The 18212-nt window shown below is 36.7% G+C and overlaps 2 protein-coding genes across 2 annotated transcripts; one reads left to right on the forward strand and one right to left on the reverse strand.

Annotated features, from left to right (window-relative positions):
- Positions 1 to 548: 548 nt before the first annotated feature.
- On the reverse strand, positions 549 to 5910 carry LOC130561172 (transmembrane protein 220-like). Its single transcript, XM_057345342.1, has 6 exons — positions 5857 to 5910; positions 3508 to 3557; positions 3153 to 3276; positions 2008 to 2131; positions 1429 to 1488; positions 549 to 1256 (listed from the first exon to the last, which is right to left on the reverse strand). Exons 2-6 carry the CDS (start codon positions 3511 to 3513, stop codon positions 1124 to 1126), a joined length of 447 nt encoding a protein of 148 aa, XP_057201325.1. The 5' UTR covers positions 3514 to 3557; positions 5857 to 5910; the 3' UTR covers positions 549 to 1123.
- Positions 5911 to 5952: 42 nt separating this feature from the next.
- Positions 5953 to 13988, forward strand: LOC130561103 (uncharacterized). The gene is made up of 17 exons (XM_057345239.1): positions 5953 to 6064; positions 7349 to 7693; positions 7779 to 8132; positions 8626 to 8724; positions 8823 to 8909; positions 9141 to 9233; positions 9649 to 9720; positions 10561 to 10674; positions 10939 to 11073; positions 11416 to 11499; positions 11599 to 11697; positions 11832 to 11915; positions 12074 to 12169; positions 12584 to 12682; positions 12783 to 12811; positions 12895 to 12948; positions 13110 to 13988. Exons 1-17 carry the CDS (start codon positions 5995 to 5997, stop codon positions 13215 to 13217), a joined length of 2022 nt encoding a protein of 673 aa, XP_057201222.1. The 5' UTR covers positions 5953 to 5994; the 3' UTR covers positions 13218 to 13988.
- Positions 13989 to 18212: the final 4224 nt, after the last annotated feature.

Raw genomic sequence — 18212 nt, forward strand, 5'->3', positions numbered from 1 at the left:
ATTTTCATAATTTTCCCATTTGCAGTTAAAATGAAGAGAAAGAATCCTAAGGACATAATGTCCTTTTTTAATAAGAAAACTAAAGGTAATAGTCAGTCAAGGCTGGAGAAAGAAGATGCTTCTGAAAAAGAGTCAGAAATGCACAAAAGCTTAGAGAAAGAAGAAAGTCCAGTAGAACAGACGACCCATCAGCAAGGTGATTTAGTTGTGCAGAGAGACAACTTCTGTAACCCTGAAATTCCATGTGACAAACATGAGTTTTTACATGAGTATTTAGTTAACATGGCATTCACATGAAAGTGTGCCGAAACCACATATATCGCATGTTTTTTTTGTGTGTGTAAAGGAAATACCTGATAATGTGACTCATGTTTAGATGACTGCTTAAGATGATTTTTGGATATCTTGTTTGTGGGTAGTTTTTCATTTATGTATGTACATTTAAGATGCAGAAAAGCGCCTAAATGTTATTATTGTTGTCATTGTTATTTTGACTATATACAATGTGTTGTGAAATAAATGACCATGGAACATTAATTTGAGCTGAACTTGTTTTATTAGCTTATTAGTTTACTTCTAGAGAAAACAGTAATACATGACAGTGAAAAATGACTGAAAATTAATCATGACACATATGTTAGTGTGCCCCCTAAAAGCATAAGTGGCCCTTGCCTGATCCCCCAGTTACAGAAGTCTAGAACCGCCACTGTCTTTGACTGAATCTGATTCATGTGGATATATGAGAACAGGGCACGTCATTACATCAAGAAAAACTGTGCATGAACAACTACATCGTCAATCGCTTCAACATTTTTCATGAATTAATTTCATATACTGATTAATCAAATTAACCTTAGATGAAAAATATTAGTTGAGATAACATTTCAAATGCCCCAAATAAAGAATTTTACATTATTGTTGTAGTCAAAAGCATTAAATAGGAATTACAAAAAGTGTTTTTACTGTATGAGTGTTGTATGTTTAATTTCTGTGTCAAGTCTATCACTGACCCACAGTTTGTCAGGTGACTTTAATTTTATAAAGGTCTTTTACAACACATTAAAGCAGTCGTGCTCAGGTATTTTTCTTTTCTTGGTCCATTTCAGTTATCAGGGTTTCAGGTTTAAATAGCAGTTGTACAGTGTTCAGGCCAGTGTGATCTCAGCTCTGTGTTGATGTAGTAATAAATCCATGCGATGAATGGAAATACAGTGATTCCCACAGCAGTGAACAGCCTGAAAGAGCCAACAGCGCCCCTACAGGACACACATATTAATGCTCATCAATCAACTGATACAGTTTCACTACTGCATGTGCTTGAGTGACGAATTGTATCATAGATCATGTTAACAAAGATTGTGAGAGAGTGTGTTTAGCTAGAGTACAGAGTGTTATGAATGTTAAACATAAAAAAAGCAGGTGTTTTACCTTCCTGAGTGTCTACACATCAGCAACCAGAAAACTGTTAGCAGAAGCCCAGAAAATTCTCTAAGAGAGATGAAACAAGAGAAACAAAATAAAACTTCTCTCATTATTTCTTCACCCTGGTGGTGTTTCAAACCTGTGTGACAGAAAGAGGTGGTCCTGTAAATATGACCACATTATTCATCACTTGAGAACGTTTTGTGAGGACCAGTCACAAAGTATTCAGTAAGAACACATGAAACATCTCATGACATTTGGAATCAGTGAAGTCAAACTAAATTTCCCATTTGTTGCTTTTACTGAAAAATTACTGCACACATTTAAAACAACGCAAGGATGATTCAATAATGACAGAATTTTCATTTCACATGAATTATTCCTTTAAAGGAGTAGTTCACCTTCAAAAGGAAAATTCTGTCATCATTTACACGCCCTCTTGTCATTTCAAACCTGTATGATTTTTTTTCTTCTGCAGAACACTAAAGATATTTTGAACTACACAAACACCACATGAAACATAGCGCAACGAAATTCTATTATTATTTTTGAATACATTTAACAACTTTTCATAACAGATGTTACCTTCCTTCCTCTTGCTGGAAGATGTTTATAATCTTCTCTTTATAAAGATTCCAGCCCAGTAAGAACACAAATGTTGAGGCTACGAGCACATGAAGATCAGCAATTCTCCTCCACAATAATGTCTCTGGAAAATGTGATAACAGTAAATCCATTAAAGTACTTTAAAACTAGTCGACACCTCTGAAGTCATGTGAGTGTTTAATATGCAAATAAAAACAAAACTTACAAATACGAAGACAGAACAAATGGGGTTTCATACTATTGAACTAAAAAACTGCAAGCTTACAGCACAATAACAGTAAACACAGTCCACAGTGTTTCTTCAAAATGATTACACAACGACAACTTGGGGAAATATTATTATTAAGAATGGCTGTTTTGTGTGAACAGTAGGGATGCAACGATTCACCGTGAGCCGGTTGAAAATCAAATATAATGTGTGACGATTCAAATCGGTTGAGGTGTGAACTGAATCGCAATACATTTTTTGAACAGCAGGGGACGCCATGTTCACTGCAAACCTAAACGTGGACATGCTGATATATTATATTACATGCTGAAGGATTACCATCCACCACAAAACAGCGTCTGGATCATTTATCTGAAACAATGACATCACGTGCTTTCAGACAGCGTTGTATTCAACAAACACGCAAGTACTTTGTTTTTTTGTGAGCGTTTGTTATTTAGTTCAATAATCATGATTCGCATTCACTGGTTCGGTGTTTTCTGCAGAAAATTACCTGCACGTAAGATGCCAAAGCGAAAAACAGAGACATGAATAAATTACAAACTCTCCAGACGATCTGAGAGGGGACGACGCTCTTGTTCATCATTTCGACTTTTGTATATTTATGCTAATAATGTCAGTAAAACTTGACAGTCTAAAACCCACTGAACTTTATAACTGTGCATGTTCCGCGTATGACGCGCAGCCGCAGCGGGACTGATGCATTGTGGGAAATGTAGTTTAAACGACGTGTGTCATACACTAAAGGGAATTCGTCGTTTTTTAATGACTCTGCGTATAAAATGATCTGCTTAGTATATAGTTGTAGTATATTTAGTCTTCAAACGTACATTAAGTATATTAAAAAGGTGAGACGTAATATCATTTGTCAAGGCCTTTAAAAGCAGTCATTTACCTAAAGTTTTGCTTTTGTCTGGAACTATGTAAGGTTCTTCCTTAACTTCCTCTTTCCTCTGAACGGGAGCTGAGCTTGGCTTGGTCCTAAAGCTGAACAGATCAGCGTCCTTGTCATCCATGTTCTGTAGTAAACAAATAACAGGGAATAGAAATACATATACAGTATTTGACATGTAATATTCTAGGACTTTATTTATTGGACTTTGTTTATAGAGCGACAGCTGAAATAGTTTTTACTCATGAGTATTTAAAATATTTAAATTTTTGTTGCACATGTAAGAATAACAAATATTCAACACTACAGACAGTATTTTCACTAGGAGTCATCTCAAGTAGTTTGAGAATATATTTACCTTCATACTGTCCAGTAAAGCAGCTGATCAGCTTCAGATACATCAGAACCCTAAAAAACAAACAATTCACACTAAATCACATTCTACATTAGATACATAACATCACGTGGTCACGTGGTTCATGCGGCTATCAATAGTTCCAAACTGTCAGTCTGTTTGAATGCGTTTAAGCGGGAGAGACAGTAGAAGCAGCTGTTTTCGCAACAAATTTCACTAAATACCAACACAATATACAGTATGTATTACCATGATGATTAAATTTATAATAACATTGTGTCTGATGAGTTTTAGGAAGACAGTATTGAACAGTTTTGTGTATTTAGTTTGGCTATGAAGGATGCACAATGTGTAATACATTAACAGTATGCATGCATGCATCCGTTTCTTATGATTCTATGATCATCAGTACATAACAATGTGAAATTATGTTCAGACATTCACATAAAAATGCACAAGTAATTTATCAAGAAATAACCAATGATTGCAAGTAAATGCACAACAAAGAACGCTGAAAATGAACAAGACAAACAATTTCAGCCACTATAAGCGATTTTATTGTAATTTATACAGGGAGAGGGTAGAAAACATTTAATTTAACGAACACACTTTATAGAAAATCATTCAACCACACATACAGACACACACACAGAGAAGCCATTTCTATTTAGGCCAGTTTTACAGAGATGTATTTGATCAGTTAAGGGCTAAAATACACTACAAGACTTTTGCTCAGATCTTCAGTCTGGATTTGCTGCAGAAAGTCTGTGCCAGTCTGCAGATGTGATCAGTTAGTGTGTTTCTATGTCAAACTGTTTAGTTAAAAAAAACTGTTCAGATTTGAAAAGTCTAGTAGTGTATTCCTGCCCTAACCAGGAAATGGGTTTGGGAAACAGTGAAATGAATGGGTTTCAATGCAATGTTTAGAACTGTAGAGTAGTGATGTTAACTGTGACATCAAAGCTCCGATGCGTGTGTCAAAAAAATGAAGCGGTTTTCAGTGAAGCTTTGTATCGATGCTTGATTAGTTCTCTAAAAATCACGTGGGCGGTGACGTCCGAAGCTTCGTTTCACACATTCGTACTCCGATTCAAAGGTTTAAAAAAGCGCAACACGGCGCGCTGTCGTGGGTTGTTGAGGTGTACTGTATTGCTTTGCATTGAATTGAATTGCTTGATTATAGCCTACTGTAGGAGTTCATTGTTGCAAGAATTTGGGACTCATGGAACCTGTTGCAAAGAGACGTTCTCAGATGTGGGAACACTTTTATTTGCTTTCTCCCAATAAGGTTATTATTATATTTGCCTTTTTATGTGAATCATAAAATGTATTACTTAAATCACTATCTTTTGGAAATGATATACTGTATATGGCTAATTATACAGCTAGACAAAGGTCATGGTTTTAGTGAACCTAGACTACCTCATAATGAGTGCTGAAAAGAATTGGAACATGTCTTCAGTTTTCATATATTGTTTTGGGTAGTAGTGTAATCATCTGGGAAATAGCTAGCATAGGCCTTGCTAGACTACAGTGAATTATTTGTATTCAAAAAATGGGCCAAACTGTGTGTCTGCATTAATTTATTTTATTCATTAATGGCAATAGTTTACAAACAAGAAAAATGTCCACACCCACAATACAAAACGTTATCTTTATTGTTAAATAAAGTATGCATTGGAAGTGGAACAGATTGTCATGAACTTCATATACTGATTCATTCATTTATTAATCTCATTCATTTTTGCGTTGGTCTGTTGTGAAACATTTTGCGACACAGCTCATTCCCCCACCTTCACCAGCAGAGGACCTAAATGAGCTCTGGTTTGAAAAGCTTCGAGTAATGAACCTTTTTCCGAATAGTTTTTTTCTAAAGCCTCGGTGGTTCAAAAAGCTTCACGTCGCCATCACTACTATAGAGCCCACCATGACACGAGTTACTCCCACATTCCATTCTTCCAAAGGACGTCTATGCGAGTGTCGCAACTCTGTTTTAAGTCCTTTTATATGTTTACATAATATAACAAGTTCCTAGTTCACGTGTTAGGAAAATCTTCAAACCTATAGCCATTCAAAATCCAAAATATGTTACATGCAAAATGGTTTTACTGGATACCAGTAGCCTAATCCTTTGCAGTTTAAAACAGTATTATGCATTGTCTGCTAGATTAGGCAAATGGTGTAGAAGATCTGTGAATCTGTCTGTGAATCTTGTCTTCAGTCTCTGCTCAACTTGTTGGAAAATCTTTAAACAAACATGCTGTTTTTATCCTCTTTAATAATAATAATACTGCAGACCCAACTAAGACTTACTTGTTTTTGTCATTTCTGAAATCTGTACATATTACTCACCTGAGCTGCATGTGGCAGGTTGTGTAGGATTACAGGAAGTGCTTTATTCAAAACCTTTTTTTTTTCTTTTTGAAGTGAAAGTGAAAACAAGACTATGCAGGTAAAGACCGGAGGAGAGTTTGATTTATATTGTTCCAAATGATTTTATGTTTGAACATGCAGCTACACAAATGCATTTATTTGTCAGTTTTGCTGATGATCTCTAATGGTAAGTGTTGTCCACACAAATTAGGGTTAGATATTCAAAATGTCAGTATACTTTTATAGCCTTATGATGACACGACACCAGTCATGTAATTTCTTTGTTTTCTCGAATGCTTACTGCTCACTAACTTGTAACTGTTCAAACTCGCCCAGAACCGATTTACTTTATAGATTATGTGACTTTGTTTCATAATAATTAATTTTGGACATGTTCAATAAGTAAATGTTCAACTGTTCAATGTTTATCTCTGGGTTCATCTAAACATGATCGAGGTTAGATATTAGAGATTTTAAGACTTGAAATTTACAGATGATGTAAATCACATCAGTGTCACTATTCTACATATGACCAGTGACCACCAACTGAAATTGAACAAACTCAAACACAACTGTATTGTAAATCATATTGGATAAAAGCATCTGGCAAAGGCATCAAATATTAAAAAAAATTCAACTTAATTAACCTTTTTATGTCAACAGGTTCCACATAACTGGATTATGTTGAATTTAAGAAACATTATCCATATCTACATCAAGATAATGCAATGTTGTTTAGTTGAGTCAGATTAAGAGTCTTGTTTTTGTTTTACATTATTAACGTGATGAAATTCAATTATGCTAACATTATATTTCACATAAAACCAGTATAAAAAAAACATTTTATCGATAAGGGTTATTTAATGAAGGCACACAAGAATATTTGTTAATTTTATACATTTTTAACATTAATCAGACATAAAGAAGATATTGAGTTAAGAGAACCCATCAGAAAATCTGATTTAGACCCGCCCACTACCTAACCAAAGGCAACGCATTTCTGAACAATGGTAACCACAAAACTCAAAAAAATAACAAACTCTTGAAAACTTTAAAGATAAATGAACATTAAAAACTAAAACGTGTTTCTTTTTACTGAAAAATGCATAAAATAACACGTATCTAAGAGAATAACTCTCATAGTGCAGTTATACGCAAAGCATGCTGGGAAATATAAGTCCTCTGCCCAATTGTAACTATTTTATGTCAACACAACTGAACTCCTTTATGTTGCCCCAACATGAATGGATTCAGTTATATGACTAAACATAAAAAATCATGTTGTGACCAAATTTTTGTTGATTTAACTTAAGCAAGTTAAGTAAATTGGACACGCAGCAAGAATCATTTTTTTGAGTGTATAATGTGATAAAAGCTGACTTATAACAAGAATTCAATGAGAAGGTAATGAAAGAAAGAACATTACAGCCTTTACTTAATCTCTCTCTCTCTCTTTCATGAAATGTTGTAGGATTTATTGTAAAAGGTCCGACAGATCCTCTGGTTGTTCCTCTGGGAGGTTCAGTGGTTCTGCCCTGTTCTGTTGACAAACCTTTACCAGCTGACACACTGAAGGTGGTTTGGATAAGAACAGACTCAAATACATTAGTACACGTGTTTCAGTCTGGTGAAAGTATACCAGAGGCCCAATATAAGGATTTTCATAACAGAGCTGATTTCTTCAGCGAGAACATTCCACATGGAGATTTCTCCCTTCTGTTGAGCAATGTGAGAGTTGAAGATAAAGGTTTTTACAGATGTAAAGTCTATAGTGATGTGGATTCTGAAGAAGCTCTGGTCGAAATAAAAGCAGTTGGTGAGTAATAAAACAGTCTTTGCCAAAACAACTTACATTACTGAATTGTAATATATACTTTGATATTTAAAATATTCTTTTCTAGAGCGTTTGATCGTAACAAGATCAGCACACAACATATCTGCATTTGTGGGTGAGGACGTGACTCTAAACTGCTCTGTGGACTCTCACAACCCGCCTGAAGACATAGAGGTTTCATGGAAGAAAACAGATGGAGATGGGGACGTCTTTGTACTGACGTACCAAAAAAACAGAACTCTATTCGAATCCTCAGATGAGCGATACAGAGGCAGAGTTGAGCTCTACGCTGATGAAATCCACAGAGGAAACTTCTCTCTCAGACTGAAGAGCATCAGAACTGAAGATAAAGGACTTTACATGTGTCAAGTGTTTGCTGGACCGCTTACAGCCAACACGACTATAGAACTTCAACAACTGGGTAGGTCTAAAAAAACAAAAATAGAAGCATCTACTAAAATGTAATGAAATATTTGTATCATTAAATGTTTGATAACATTTTATGTTTAATGAAGAAAACATTCTCTCAATATCTTCTACATACATAATACATAATATTATCCACTACACTAGCTGGCTATAATGACACCTTTGGTTTGTAAAGCTGTTGTCTTTACATATGTAAATCATTGGTGGGCCACAGTGCTAACTTAAATTAAATTAAATGTTACACAAAACAAATTACACAACTAATTAAATGTGTCCAGCGATGATGGGATTGGGTGTGATGATGAGAATGTGTAGCGAGTGTTTTTTAGAGTTGATGGTTAACACCTTTCCGGCTCTTGAGTCTAAGTGTATTGTAAAGTTCTCTAATGACTTAAACAGCTCTTTTTTTTGGCAATGTACAGAGACAATAATGGCACAAGATTTCTTGTGAAGAGTTACTAGCATAACTAAATGTGTTTTTACAGGTTTCTCTGTTATACACATATTTGTGTTATTTCTCTGTATTTCTGCCTGTGGATCTTCTGTTGTGCTATCTGCGTTATGGTGCAGATCACAAAATACAAGTATGTATTTAAAGAAACTATTATCATCTTCATTGAGCTTATTTACATCAATAATGGATGGGTCTTTATTATGTTTCTGTTTTCGTTTCTCTCTATAGGAAGCGCCCTGTTTTTTCAAATGTGTGTTGTCTCTGCACCAAACCTTATTATGTTCTTTGCCTTTTTGTTCTGGGGAGTTACTGAGGGTAAGTATTTCAGTGGTTATCACTTGTGTGAAATCTGTAAGTGAGCAGTTGATGAAACCAGCATTGTTTTGTTAATTCAGGTTTGTTCTAAGCTATAAAATGAACCCCATTCATAGTTTTGAATCAAGCAAACCTTTTTTTTAGGATGTTCATCACACTTATGGGACTTCTTATTTGTTAATATAGCTTTGAAATGAGCATCGTTTAAACAGTCTTTTCTGTTTTGTTGAGGCTTTCTGAGTGAGACTGTTGTGTGCTGTGCTCACTGTGGGTTAAGGATCCTTCTGCTGTTATGGGCATCTCCACATACAGAGCGTTTTCCAGGTTTGTTCATTTCAAGACAGTATTTGCTTATCAGAGGAGAATCTTTAATTAAATATAATATGAGAATTGAATTGAATTTCAGCTTTGCAGGCTTTTGTTTGTTTAAGCAAAAAGTGATTTGGAAAGCAAAATACAAACAATCATTTTCAATCATACATTTGAAAGTTGTTGTTTCTTTAAGTACAATAAGGCTTCACAGATGCATGTTAGAGTTGTGGTACATTTACATGTGACTCCTGTCTTACATCTTAACTCAGTGGTTCTCAAATCAGACTGGTGTTTCTCTTTTTCATCTGGTAACTGCGGTACTTACGTGCCCCCCACTTTGAGAACCTCTGACTTACTTGAAAACAACATTGTAAAACATGTCTGTGCCTTAAACCAATGAATGTTTATGTTTTGATTTGTTTTACAGGCAATCACAAAACTGCTTTGCACTGCAGTATTCATCTAGAATACGCCCTCTTTACAAATGTTATTTATTCAGGTAGGTAGATTTTGCCACAGATGTTTATAAATCTAAATCTACTGCAGCATTGTAAAACAACAACACTTTTAATATTGTGGAATGTTGTTGTTTTTCCTCAAAGTTCACAGATTAACGTATCACTGTTTTAACGGCAATGTCTACATTCTTAAACACATTTAAACATGTTGTTTTTGTAATTCAATAAAAGCGTATAGAGGCTTACTTTGTTTATCACCAACATTTCTTAAATTCATATTTTCACCTCCTGTGGTTCATTAAAGAAATCAAGTCATACAGGTTTGGAGCTATAAGACGTGAGTTGATGGAGACCTTGGTAGCCTGCTTGATAAAGGATAGTTAACCCAAAAATGAACGTTTTGTCTTCATTTACTCACCCTCGTGTCATTTCAAACCTGCATTCTATTGAGAACAAAAGGAGAATTTTAGCTACTTAAATTAAAGTCCCCCCAATAATTTTACCTCTTAAAACAAAATTAATTTCCTGTGAAAAAAATTGCTTCATGCTCTAAAATAGCTTGAATGTAAGTGCCTTGCTTTTAGTATACGTGGTGCCTCCACTCAATCCCACCAGTTTACACCACCTTACATTGGTTATAATGTGTTTGTGACAAGCCAGTTTTAGGAGAAAATACTTAATGGTGTTGACTCATGAATCTGCAAATGGTTTGTCCTAAAGTATATTAAAACACCACACAGACATATAAACAAACATGAAAAGAATCACATTTTACCACAGGTGGTCTTTACCACAGCATAGTTATTCCACTTTCACTTTCATTGTCCACTTTCATTGCATACCGTGTGGATGCTAATTCATGTTTTGGGTTTTATCTACAGTTCTTTTTCAGTCTTTTCGGAAAAAAAGCCTAAATTATTCAGAGTCTGACAGAGTCCTGATAACAATCCTCTTTGGAATAATGATTCTCATTTGCATCATCAAAATTATTTTCTGTAAGTAATTTTGTATGATTGTTTTCATTATGCACCATTTACCTCATTAAAGTATTGGCAGGATTTGTTTCTGACACATCTGGTCAAGCTGTGACATCACTGACACATCTCGTGTCATTTATGATTTTAATGAAACTAATTGATCGGTAATTGCTCTTATAGAAAATAATGATTCATCTTTTGTTTCTTCCTCTCTTCTGTTATGAAATGTCATGAAACCATTCAATTTAATAATTCATCTTATTTTGCATGTATTTACTATAGTATTGGCTGAAACTGTTATAAATAAGGATGGCAATGTGCGTGCTATATTAGACTTTGTGTCTGATATTGGACATGATGCTCTGCCTCCACTGCAGCTCATCTTCCTCTATTATGCCTTTGGGGCTGCTAGTCAAGGTAAGTCAACTTTAATAAACCATTCGGATTCAGTTATGTGGGATCATGGAGGAAATACATTTTTTAGACAAAAATAGTATACAGCATGTTCTAAAAAAATTATAATTTTATATAAAGGTGCAAAAGGCTTCTCAAGGTTAAGGACTTATTTTTACTGGCTCCTGTTGCACACTAGTTTATTTATTTGTTGCAAACTATTTGTGTGGTAATTGACAAATATATCACACTAAGATAAAAAATCTTGCGTTTCTTTTTTGTGGTGTGTATTTTTAGAAAATGTACGCAAGTCATGTGTCTGTCGGTCTAAAGAAACAGAACTGTCGTTTTATGTTTCATGTTCAGCACTTTTTTATATTGGAGTTTTTCCGCTGTTCCTAACATTGACGAGGTACAATTGGAAGGACGCATGTCTAATAAATATGAAGTGTAAGTGTTTTCTAAACTCTTTATCAAAGGTATAAACTCCAGATTTCTGTTCTGTTCTGTTATGAATACTTAGAAATGAAAACGTTCTCACATGTTTAGATTTACGCTCAGCCAGGAGAGGGGCGTGGCTAGTTTTCATGATAGTGGTGACTTGGATCATGGTATATTCTTACCTCATTGCACTGGAAAAAGAAAAAGGTGCAGTGGTGCTTAATATCAAACAATGTATATACAAAATACAAAGGTTTAATGTGAATTAATTTGGCAAATAAAAAATAAAAATAGCCAGTTTATTGTAAAGCTTATAAGTGTTCTGTTTCATTCATTTGTAGATTGTTTTGGGTGGACTTGTGTAGCTGCATTTCTACAAATACTCTGGGGAATCGTCGTTCTGAAACACTCATTTGGAGATCTGGGTACAGTATTGATCATTAAAAAAATAGGGGATTGTGGTGAGAAAAAGTAACAAAACTATTTTTAAAACTGTATATTATATAAAATATTACTAGACATAAAATATTTTAATTGCTACAACCTAATTTCTATTAATGAAACAGTTTCATCTTGCGTACAGATCTTCCTTTTCGACGTAATGTGTGTCTTATTGGATCTGTTGGTGTTGTGTCTGTGGACTCTATTGCACTGATGGCAGAACTGATACAGAAGAAAGGTGAGTTATCACAAGTGTTTGACACAGTGTTCATCATTCCCGTCACACTTACTCTGCTGTACTCAGATTGTGTCATAATCTATATCAGTGAGGTGCTAGAAAATATCACTGCATTTCACAACATTATATAGTAATGACACTATCGTTTTTAAATGTAAAGTATCTCTAGATGAAACACTTAGTAGGTATGAAACAAGTTACTTACTAAGTATTATCGAATGAAGTGATATTATCAATAAAAACAGTAAAGTTTTGATAATCTTTTCAGAGATTTGTAAGACTAGTATTGTTATAATAACACAAAAGCAGACATCAGTTATGTGCATGAGTAAAAGGGCTAAACGTTTAAAACTGTTCCCCTTGAAGTGAGAATAATACCAACATGATAACCTCATTATTTGAATCTTCACTCAGTCACTGGTGAGCGTGCAGTGGGGGATCTGAGAATCGTTGTCTTCCCCTGTGAATGCGTCTTCGCATGTTCTGTGCTCGTGTTAGTCATCTTTGAACCCTGTGAGTATAAGATCGGCTGTATTAGAACTTTATCATACCCCGTCTGTCAAATTCAGATCTTTTTTAACATATTTTTAATATATATTCTCTTCACACGCAGACTTTAAAAATCTGCAGCGGTGTCATCAGGTTAGTAATAAACAGTTTCTATTTTTAAGAGACAATTTGTTCATGTATTTAACATGAGTCTTTGTTAATAATCCCATTTAAAGAATGAGACCGGTTCTGATCCAGCCAATGAATCACACCAGAACCAGCATGTGCCGGTAAATATCCTGTAATGTCTTGTATCTAATATAATGTTGTCCTGTATTATGATTTGTAATCAATCTCAAAAATGACATGATAAAGAAATTTCCTTAAAGATATTTAAAGCAGAAATGTGGCATGTGGTTATAGTTTCAACTATGTTTTATATTCAACACAGAATGAGGAAGTATGTCACCAAGTTTTACCCAACGGACCGGAGCAGAACACAAACAATGAATCATTTGAAATGAGATCTCTGCTGCAGACACAAAATAACACAACATGAATCACAAAACGCAATGAACAATGAGATAATAGACTTCTTGAACTGACCTCACAATATCACGTTGTGTAGCAAAATTGCAGTGCCGGATTTGAGATGGGTTGACTTGCATAATGTACAAATGTGCTCAGATTGCTGCTGTGAGTTTACATTTTCAGTCTGTAGTTCCAGTTCAGATTCAAATCTACAGTTTATGACTTTTGCAGCACTTTACTTCTGTATTTCCACCTCACACACATCAGTTCAGGTTGTCGTCCTGAGCTTTTTTCAGTAGGCTCTCAGAACTGTAATTTTAGCTGTGTTAATCTTATTTGTGTGTTGACCACTAAAGCTAAACCGGGTTGAACCTGTTCAGTAGCAGGACTGAAGGGCTCCGATGAAAATTATGCCCGGGGGGTTTAGAGGTGGGGGCACACTGTTACAATAGTCATTAAATGACTGAATGTTTCTTTTTAATATTAAAAGTTATTATAATAGATAGATTATTATGTTTGGTTTTGCATATGTGGAAGATTGTATGTACCTTTCATATATTCTGATTTTTGCTTGGATCGTTATAATTTTTTGTCACTGTTTTATGAGTGTTAACTTCATCACTTATCTTTATCATTAGGATCATTATCACTCACTTCCTCAATTTGCTTAATTTGGATAAAAGCATCTGCTAAATGGAATGTAAATTAATAGGCTATATTAATGCAAATAGTTGTATATCTTGAATATCCAATGTTTATTTTGAATAAGAATTTGGTAATGACCTTCTGTTGGACACCCGTGTTCTCATCATGCAAATTTGAAGGTCAGAGTTCACCAAACTTGTATTTCCAATGATTTCCATGCACATTCATCAACATTTAAAATAATATTGTCATTAGATATAATATATATCTATATTAATGTTAAATATATATGACTATAATAAAGAATATCATTGGAAATAGCCTGTTAATTAAAATAACTCACTTAGAAATTTATTTAATAATAATTCTAAATTAACATGTTTTGATAACACAGATTTATTTTTGAGTAGACGGCAAAAAAGAAACTATTTTACAAGGTGGCTAACTTTGGCTAATTCGTATTCCCATTTGTACATTTTAGTATGATTTGCTTTCACGCCAGTGACGTTTAGGTTAAGGGGTGGGGCTTCAGTATACTGTAGCTTTTTTTAGTAATGGTTTACCAATTTTAGTAAAAAAAATAATTTTACGATAAAAAAAATGTATTCACAACGTACAAATTCATACAAATTAGCCACCTCTGTAAAATAGTTACGTATAGGATAGATGCACACGGGACGATGACGTACTTCCGCTAAAATCGTTGCCAGCTACCGGTCACTTCCTCTCTCATAGCACTAAGGGGGTTTTTCACCAAGTGATAATGTGTTTAATAAGAAAATGTTTTCGGCGAACCGACAGCACTACAGGTGACCATTGTTTAGTTCCTCTGTGTGATCATGCCTCTGGTGAGTGCAAAATTTCACTTTGCTTTTTTTCATATTTGTTGATGTACCTTGAAACATATAGCCTAAAGTGCTTCTCCTCTTTGGTTGTCGACGTATGGTGAAGTGTTTGAATAATTACTCACTTGTTGATCGTAATCCTATGTGCATCCTGAAGCAAAACACCATTGTTCTCTATGGTGCCGGATGTAACAGAGCTGCCAGAGATTTTAGCGGAAGGACGTCATCGACCCGTATGCATTGTTATTTACCCTCTGCCTATTTCCTATTTATTCTCAGGGTAGACAAAGATAGTCAAATCTGTCATAGTCTATGAGCATCTATTAAGATATACTCACTTATAGTAACAGAAGACTTCTTCGTGGTCCTGTTCGTTGTGTACCTCAAGGATGTCAGTCTACAGACTTACGTGTAGTTTTATAACTATAAGTTTTATTGGTTACAATTGTCAAGGTTACAATTAATATATAAAATAAAACAAAATAAAAGCATAAAGTCTGCAAATATCAATCTAATGCTCAAGGCATCCCAGTAGGCATCTAACACCGGAGAGTCTGTTCCAAAGAGTCAGCATCTCCTGAAATCATCTCATCTCAATCTTTTATAGACAGTTTCTCAAGCCCCAACTCTTCTGATGTCATCGTGAGCTTGGTTAACGCCTTTATCATCTGTCTATGAAATGCCACATTGTCTCTTTATTTGTCGTCTTCGGATTCTTCGACGCTGCCTTCTCCTCATCTTGGCCTGCAACAGACAACCCCTTATCTGATGGAATACAATGCTGCTCTCTCGTGTAACAGATGCCATTCTTGCTAATACATATTTCCTCCTCTCTACTCTATCTTAATAGAATATTATCACTAGTATACGAGTATTCTGTGTTTTTTTTTCTTCACCAAAAAGCTTCACATATAATGTAATAATACTTAAGCATTTATACTTTAAAGGTTAGAATATGTTTGGTTAAATACTTTCATGCAGTAAACATGGTATATAAGAGTTTGCATACGGGAGAATACATACAGGGTTGGACATTTGCATTTTTCTTCCTTTACTCAACAGCATATACCCCATTCCCGTGAGATCAGGCAGGCCATTCCAGTGGAGTGACAGGTTGCCCACGCCCATTACATTTTCCCGCCACTGCCTCCAGTCAGAGTTAAAATAGCTCATTTAATGTTAATCTCAGAAAGAAAGTTCATGAATATGGATAACTTGTTTGTGAAGACCTACATATGTCCATCTCTCCAGTCTAAATATGTAACGTCAATCACAAATATTTGACCAGTTTTTACTGTAGTTAGAGTCATATTTTGATTACTAGTATCGCTTTGATAATCTGCAGATAAAACCAACATTAGTAACATTAATATTATTAACCGTGATGACTAATATTCTGATCAACGTAATATTTTAATGCAACGTTCCATTTTAATGCTCGGTCTGACTTTATCTGACTAGAAACAGATTGATCAGGTGTTATTACACCAAACAAAGACAGAAGATCACTTCTTCACAACATCATTTCATGACGTTAAAGACTTAAGATACAGACCATTGAAGACTCAAACTGTATCTACTTGTGAAGACAATACAACACCTACAACAGATTAAACAACAGTAATAAAAATGAATGATAAAAAATGCCAAACAAAATGAATATATCAAAATTTGTAAAATTAGTAAATAGATAAAGAATATGAATAAAGTTCCACACAGATGTATACACTCAAGTTAGAAAGTTAAAAGAAAGATAAAACACACATGCAGTTTGCTTTAAAAAACTCAGATTTACTATCTATCAGGCCTAAAGAGGAAAAACTTCATATTGTAAATATTAAATGTGCATAATATCTAGAGAATTTCACACTGAATGACACTTTCAAACACTCTAAACTTTGTTCCCTTTCTGTCGGTCTCTCGATGTTGTGTCGAGCCAACAGATGGGGTTCGTCCTTGAGAACCAATCACTTCCAACTTCTTAGAAGAGGCCAATGAAATTGGCGAATGAAATTTTCATGCCGGACTCCGCCCCCGGATATCCGGGTATAAAACGGAGACAGCGTGCCTCATTAATTCACCTTTTTGTTCTTCGGAGCCTTCACTCATGATTTACAGACTTCGCTACTATCAAGTTAGCAACTACAGACTGCCGGTTCTACGACGTAGTGCAGCGGACTGTCCCTTCCTGCGGCGACTTCCCCTCGGCGTCTCGGCGGTTCCAGAGGTGTTCGAGATTTCTAAAAGAGCAAATTTCTCCAGCGTGGCATGTCCCGCTGTTCTCGTGGATGCGATACCCTCATCGAGGAGGGGGACGGACACGATGTCTGCCTCAAGTGTTTGGGTCTCCAGCACGCTGAGGCAGCCTTCGTTGACCCATCTTGTCCGCACTGCGGGCGGATGGTCATTCAGACGTTGCGGTCACGGGTGGCTGCCTTCTATCGAGAACCAGCCACCACCTCGCATGCTTCCCGGGCCGTGACGAGAATGGCTAAGGCCATACCGTCCGCCAAGGCGAGCAGCGAGGGTGATATGGGGGCCACTGCGAGCGTAAATCCGTCAGCCAAGCGCCCGTCTCGCTCGCCTAACCGTTCCCTAGCAGGCGGTACCACACCGTCTGCATCCTCATTCACGCAATCGGAAATGGTGCGTGAAGACGATGAGATGTCAATCGCAGCATCGGAGGGCAATCTGCTAGCATCCGATCCCGACAATTCCTTGCAGCTCCCCCCCAAGGGGGGTCGAGCTCAGAAAGAAGCGGATTTTGAGATGTCGGCCATGCTTTCCCGGGCCGCCGTGAGCATTGGGTTGGAGTGCACTCCACCGCCTCTTACCCAGCGCTCACAGCTGGACACACGGTTCCTGGGCTCTGAGCGCGACTCCAAGCCGCGCCCAACCCCGGTTCCGTTCTTCCCGGAGGTGCATGAGGAACTGACGAAGACGTGGAATGCCCCTTTTTCAGCTCGTACACGTCAAACCAGTTCCGTTGCCCTTTCTTCCCTCGATGGTGGGGCAGCTAGAGGTTACGTCGACGTACCCCAGGTGGAACGTGCAGTCGCGGTGCACCTGTGCCCACAGACGGCGGCCACATGGAGAGGTCAACCAAAACCCGTCAAAGGCATGTAGGACTTCGGCATCTCTGGTGTCGAAAGCCTACACTGCTGCGGGCCAAGCTGCCTCCTCTCTCCACGCCATGGCCATCCTGCAGGTCCACCAGGCCAAGGCGTTGAAAGAGATCCACGAGGGTAAGACCGACCCAGGGTTAACGCAGGAACTCCGCACCGCCACTGACCTCACCCTATGGGCGACCAAGGTGGTCGGGCGATGTCCACTCTTGTGGTCCAGGAGAGGCATCTCTGGCTTCTATGGTTAAGGCCATACCGTCCGCCAAGGCGAGAAGCGAGGGTGATATGGGGGCCACTGCGAGCGTAAATCCGTCAGCCAAGCGGCTGGATACCCGGATATCTGGGGGCGGAGTCCAGCATGCAAATTTCATTCACCAATTTCATTGGCCTTTTCTAAGAAGTCGGAAG

The sequence above is a fragment of the Triplophysa rosa genome, linkage group LG11, assembly GCF_024868665.1.
Source record: "Triplophysa rosa linkage group LG11, Trosa_1v2, whole genome shotgun sequence".
In the NCBI taxonomy this organism is placed as follows: Eukaryota; Metazoa; Chordata; class Actinopteri; order Cypriniformes; family Nemacheilidae; genus Triplophysa; species Triplophysa rosa.

Bases quoted from the DNA above. Each gene is read 5' to 3' on its own strand.
- LOC130561172 (XM_057345342.1), bottom strand. The intron at 1,489-2,007 runs GTAACATCTGTT...CATCTCTCTTAG, and splicing joins TTCCAGCAAGAGGAAGGAAG to AGAATTTTCTGGGCTTCTGC. The intron at 1,257-1,428 runs GTAAAACACCTG...TGTGTCCTGTAG, and splicing joins ATGTGTAGACACTCAGGAAG to GGGCGCTGTTGGCTCTTTCA.
- LOC130561103 (XM_057345239.1), top strand. From the start codon at position 5,995: ATGATTTTATGTTTGAACATGCAGCTACACAAATGCATTTATTTGTCA. The intron at 11,500-11,598 runs GTAAGTGTTTTC...TCACATGTTTAG, and splicing joins ATGTCTAATAAATATGAAGT to ATTTACGCTCAGCCAGGAGA. The intron at 12,949-13,109 runs GTAAATATCCTG...TATTCAACACAG, and splicing joins ACCAGAACCAGCATGTGCCG to AATGAGGAAGTATGTCACCA.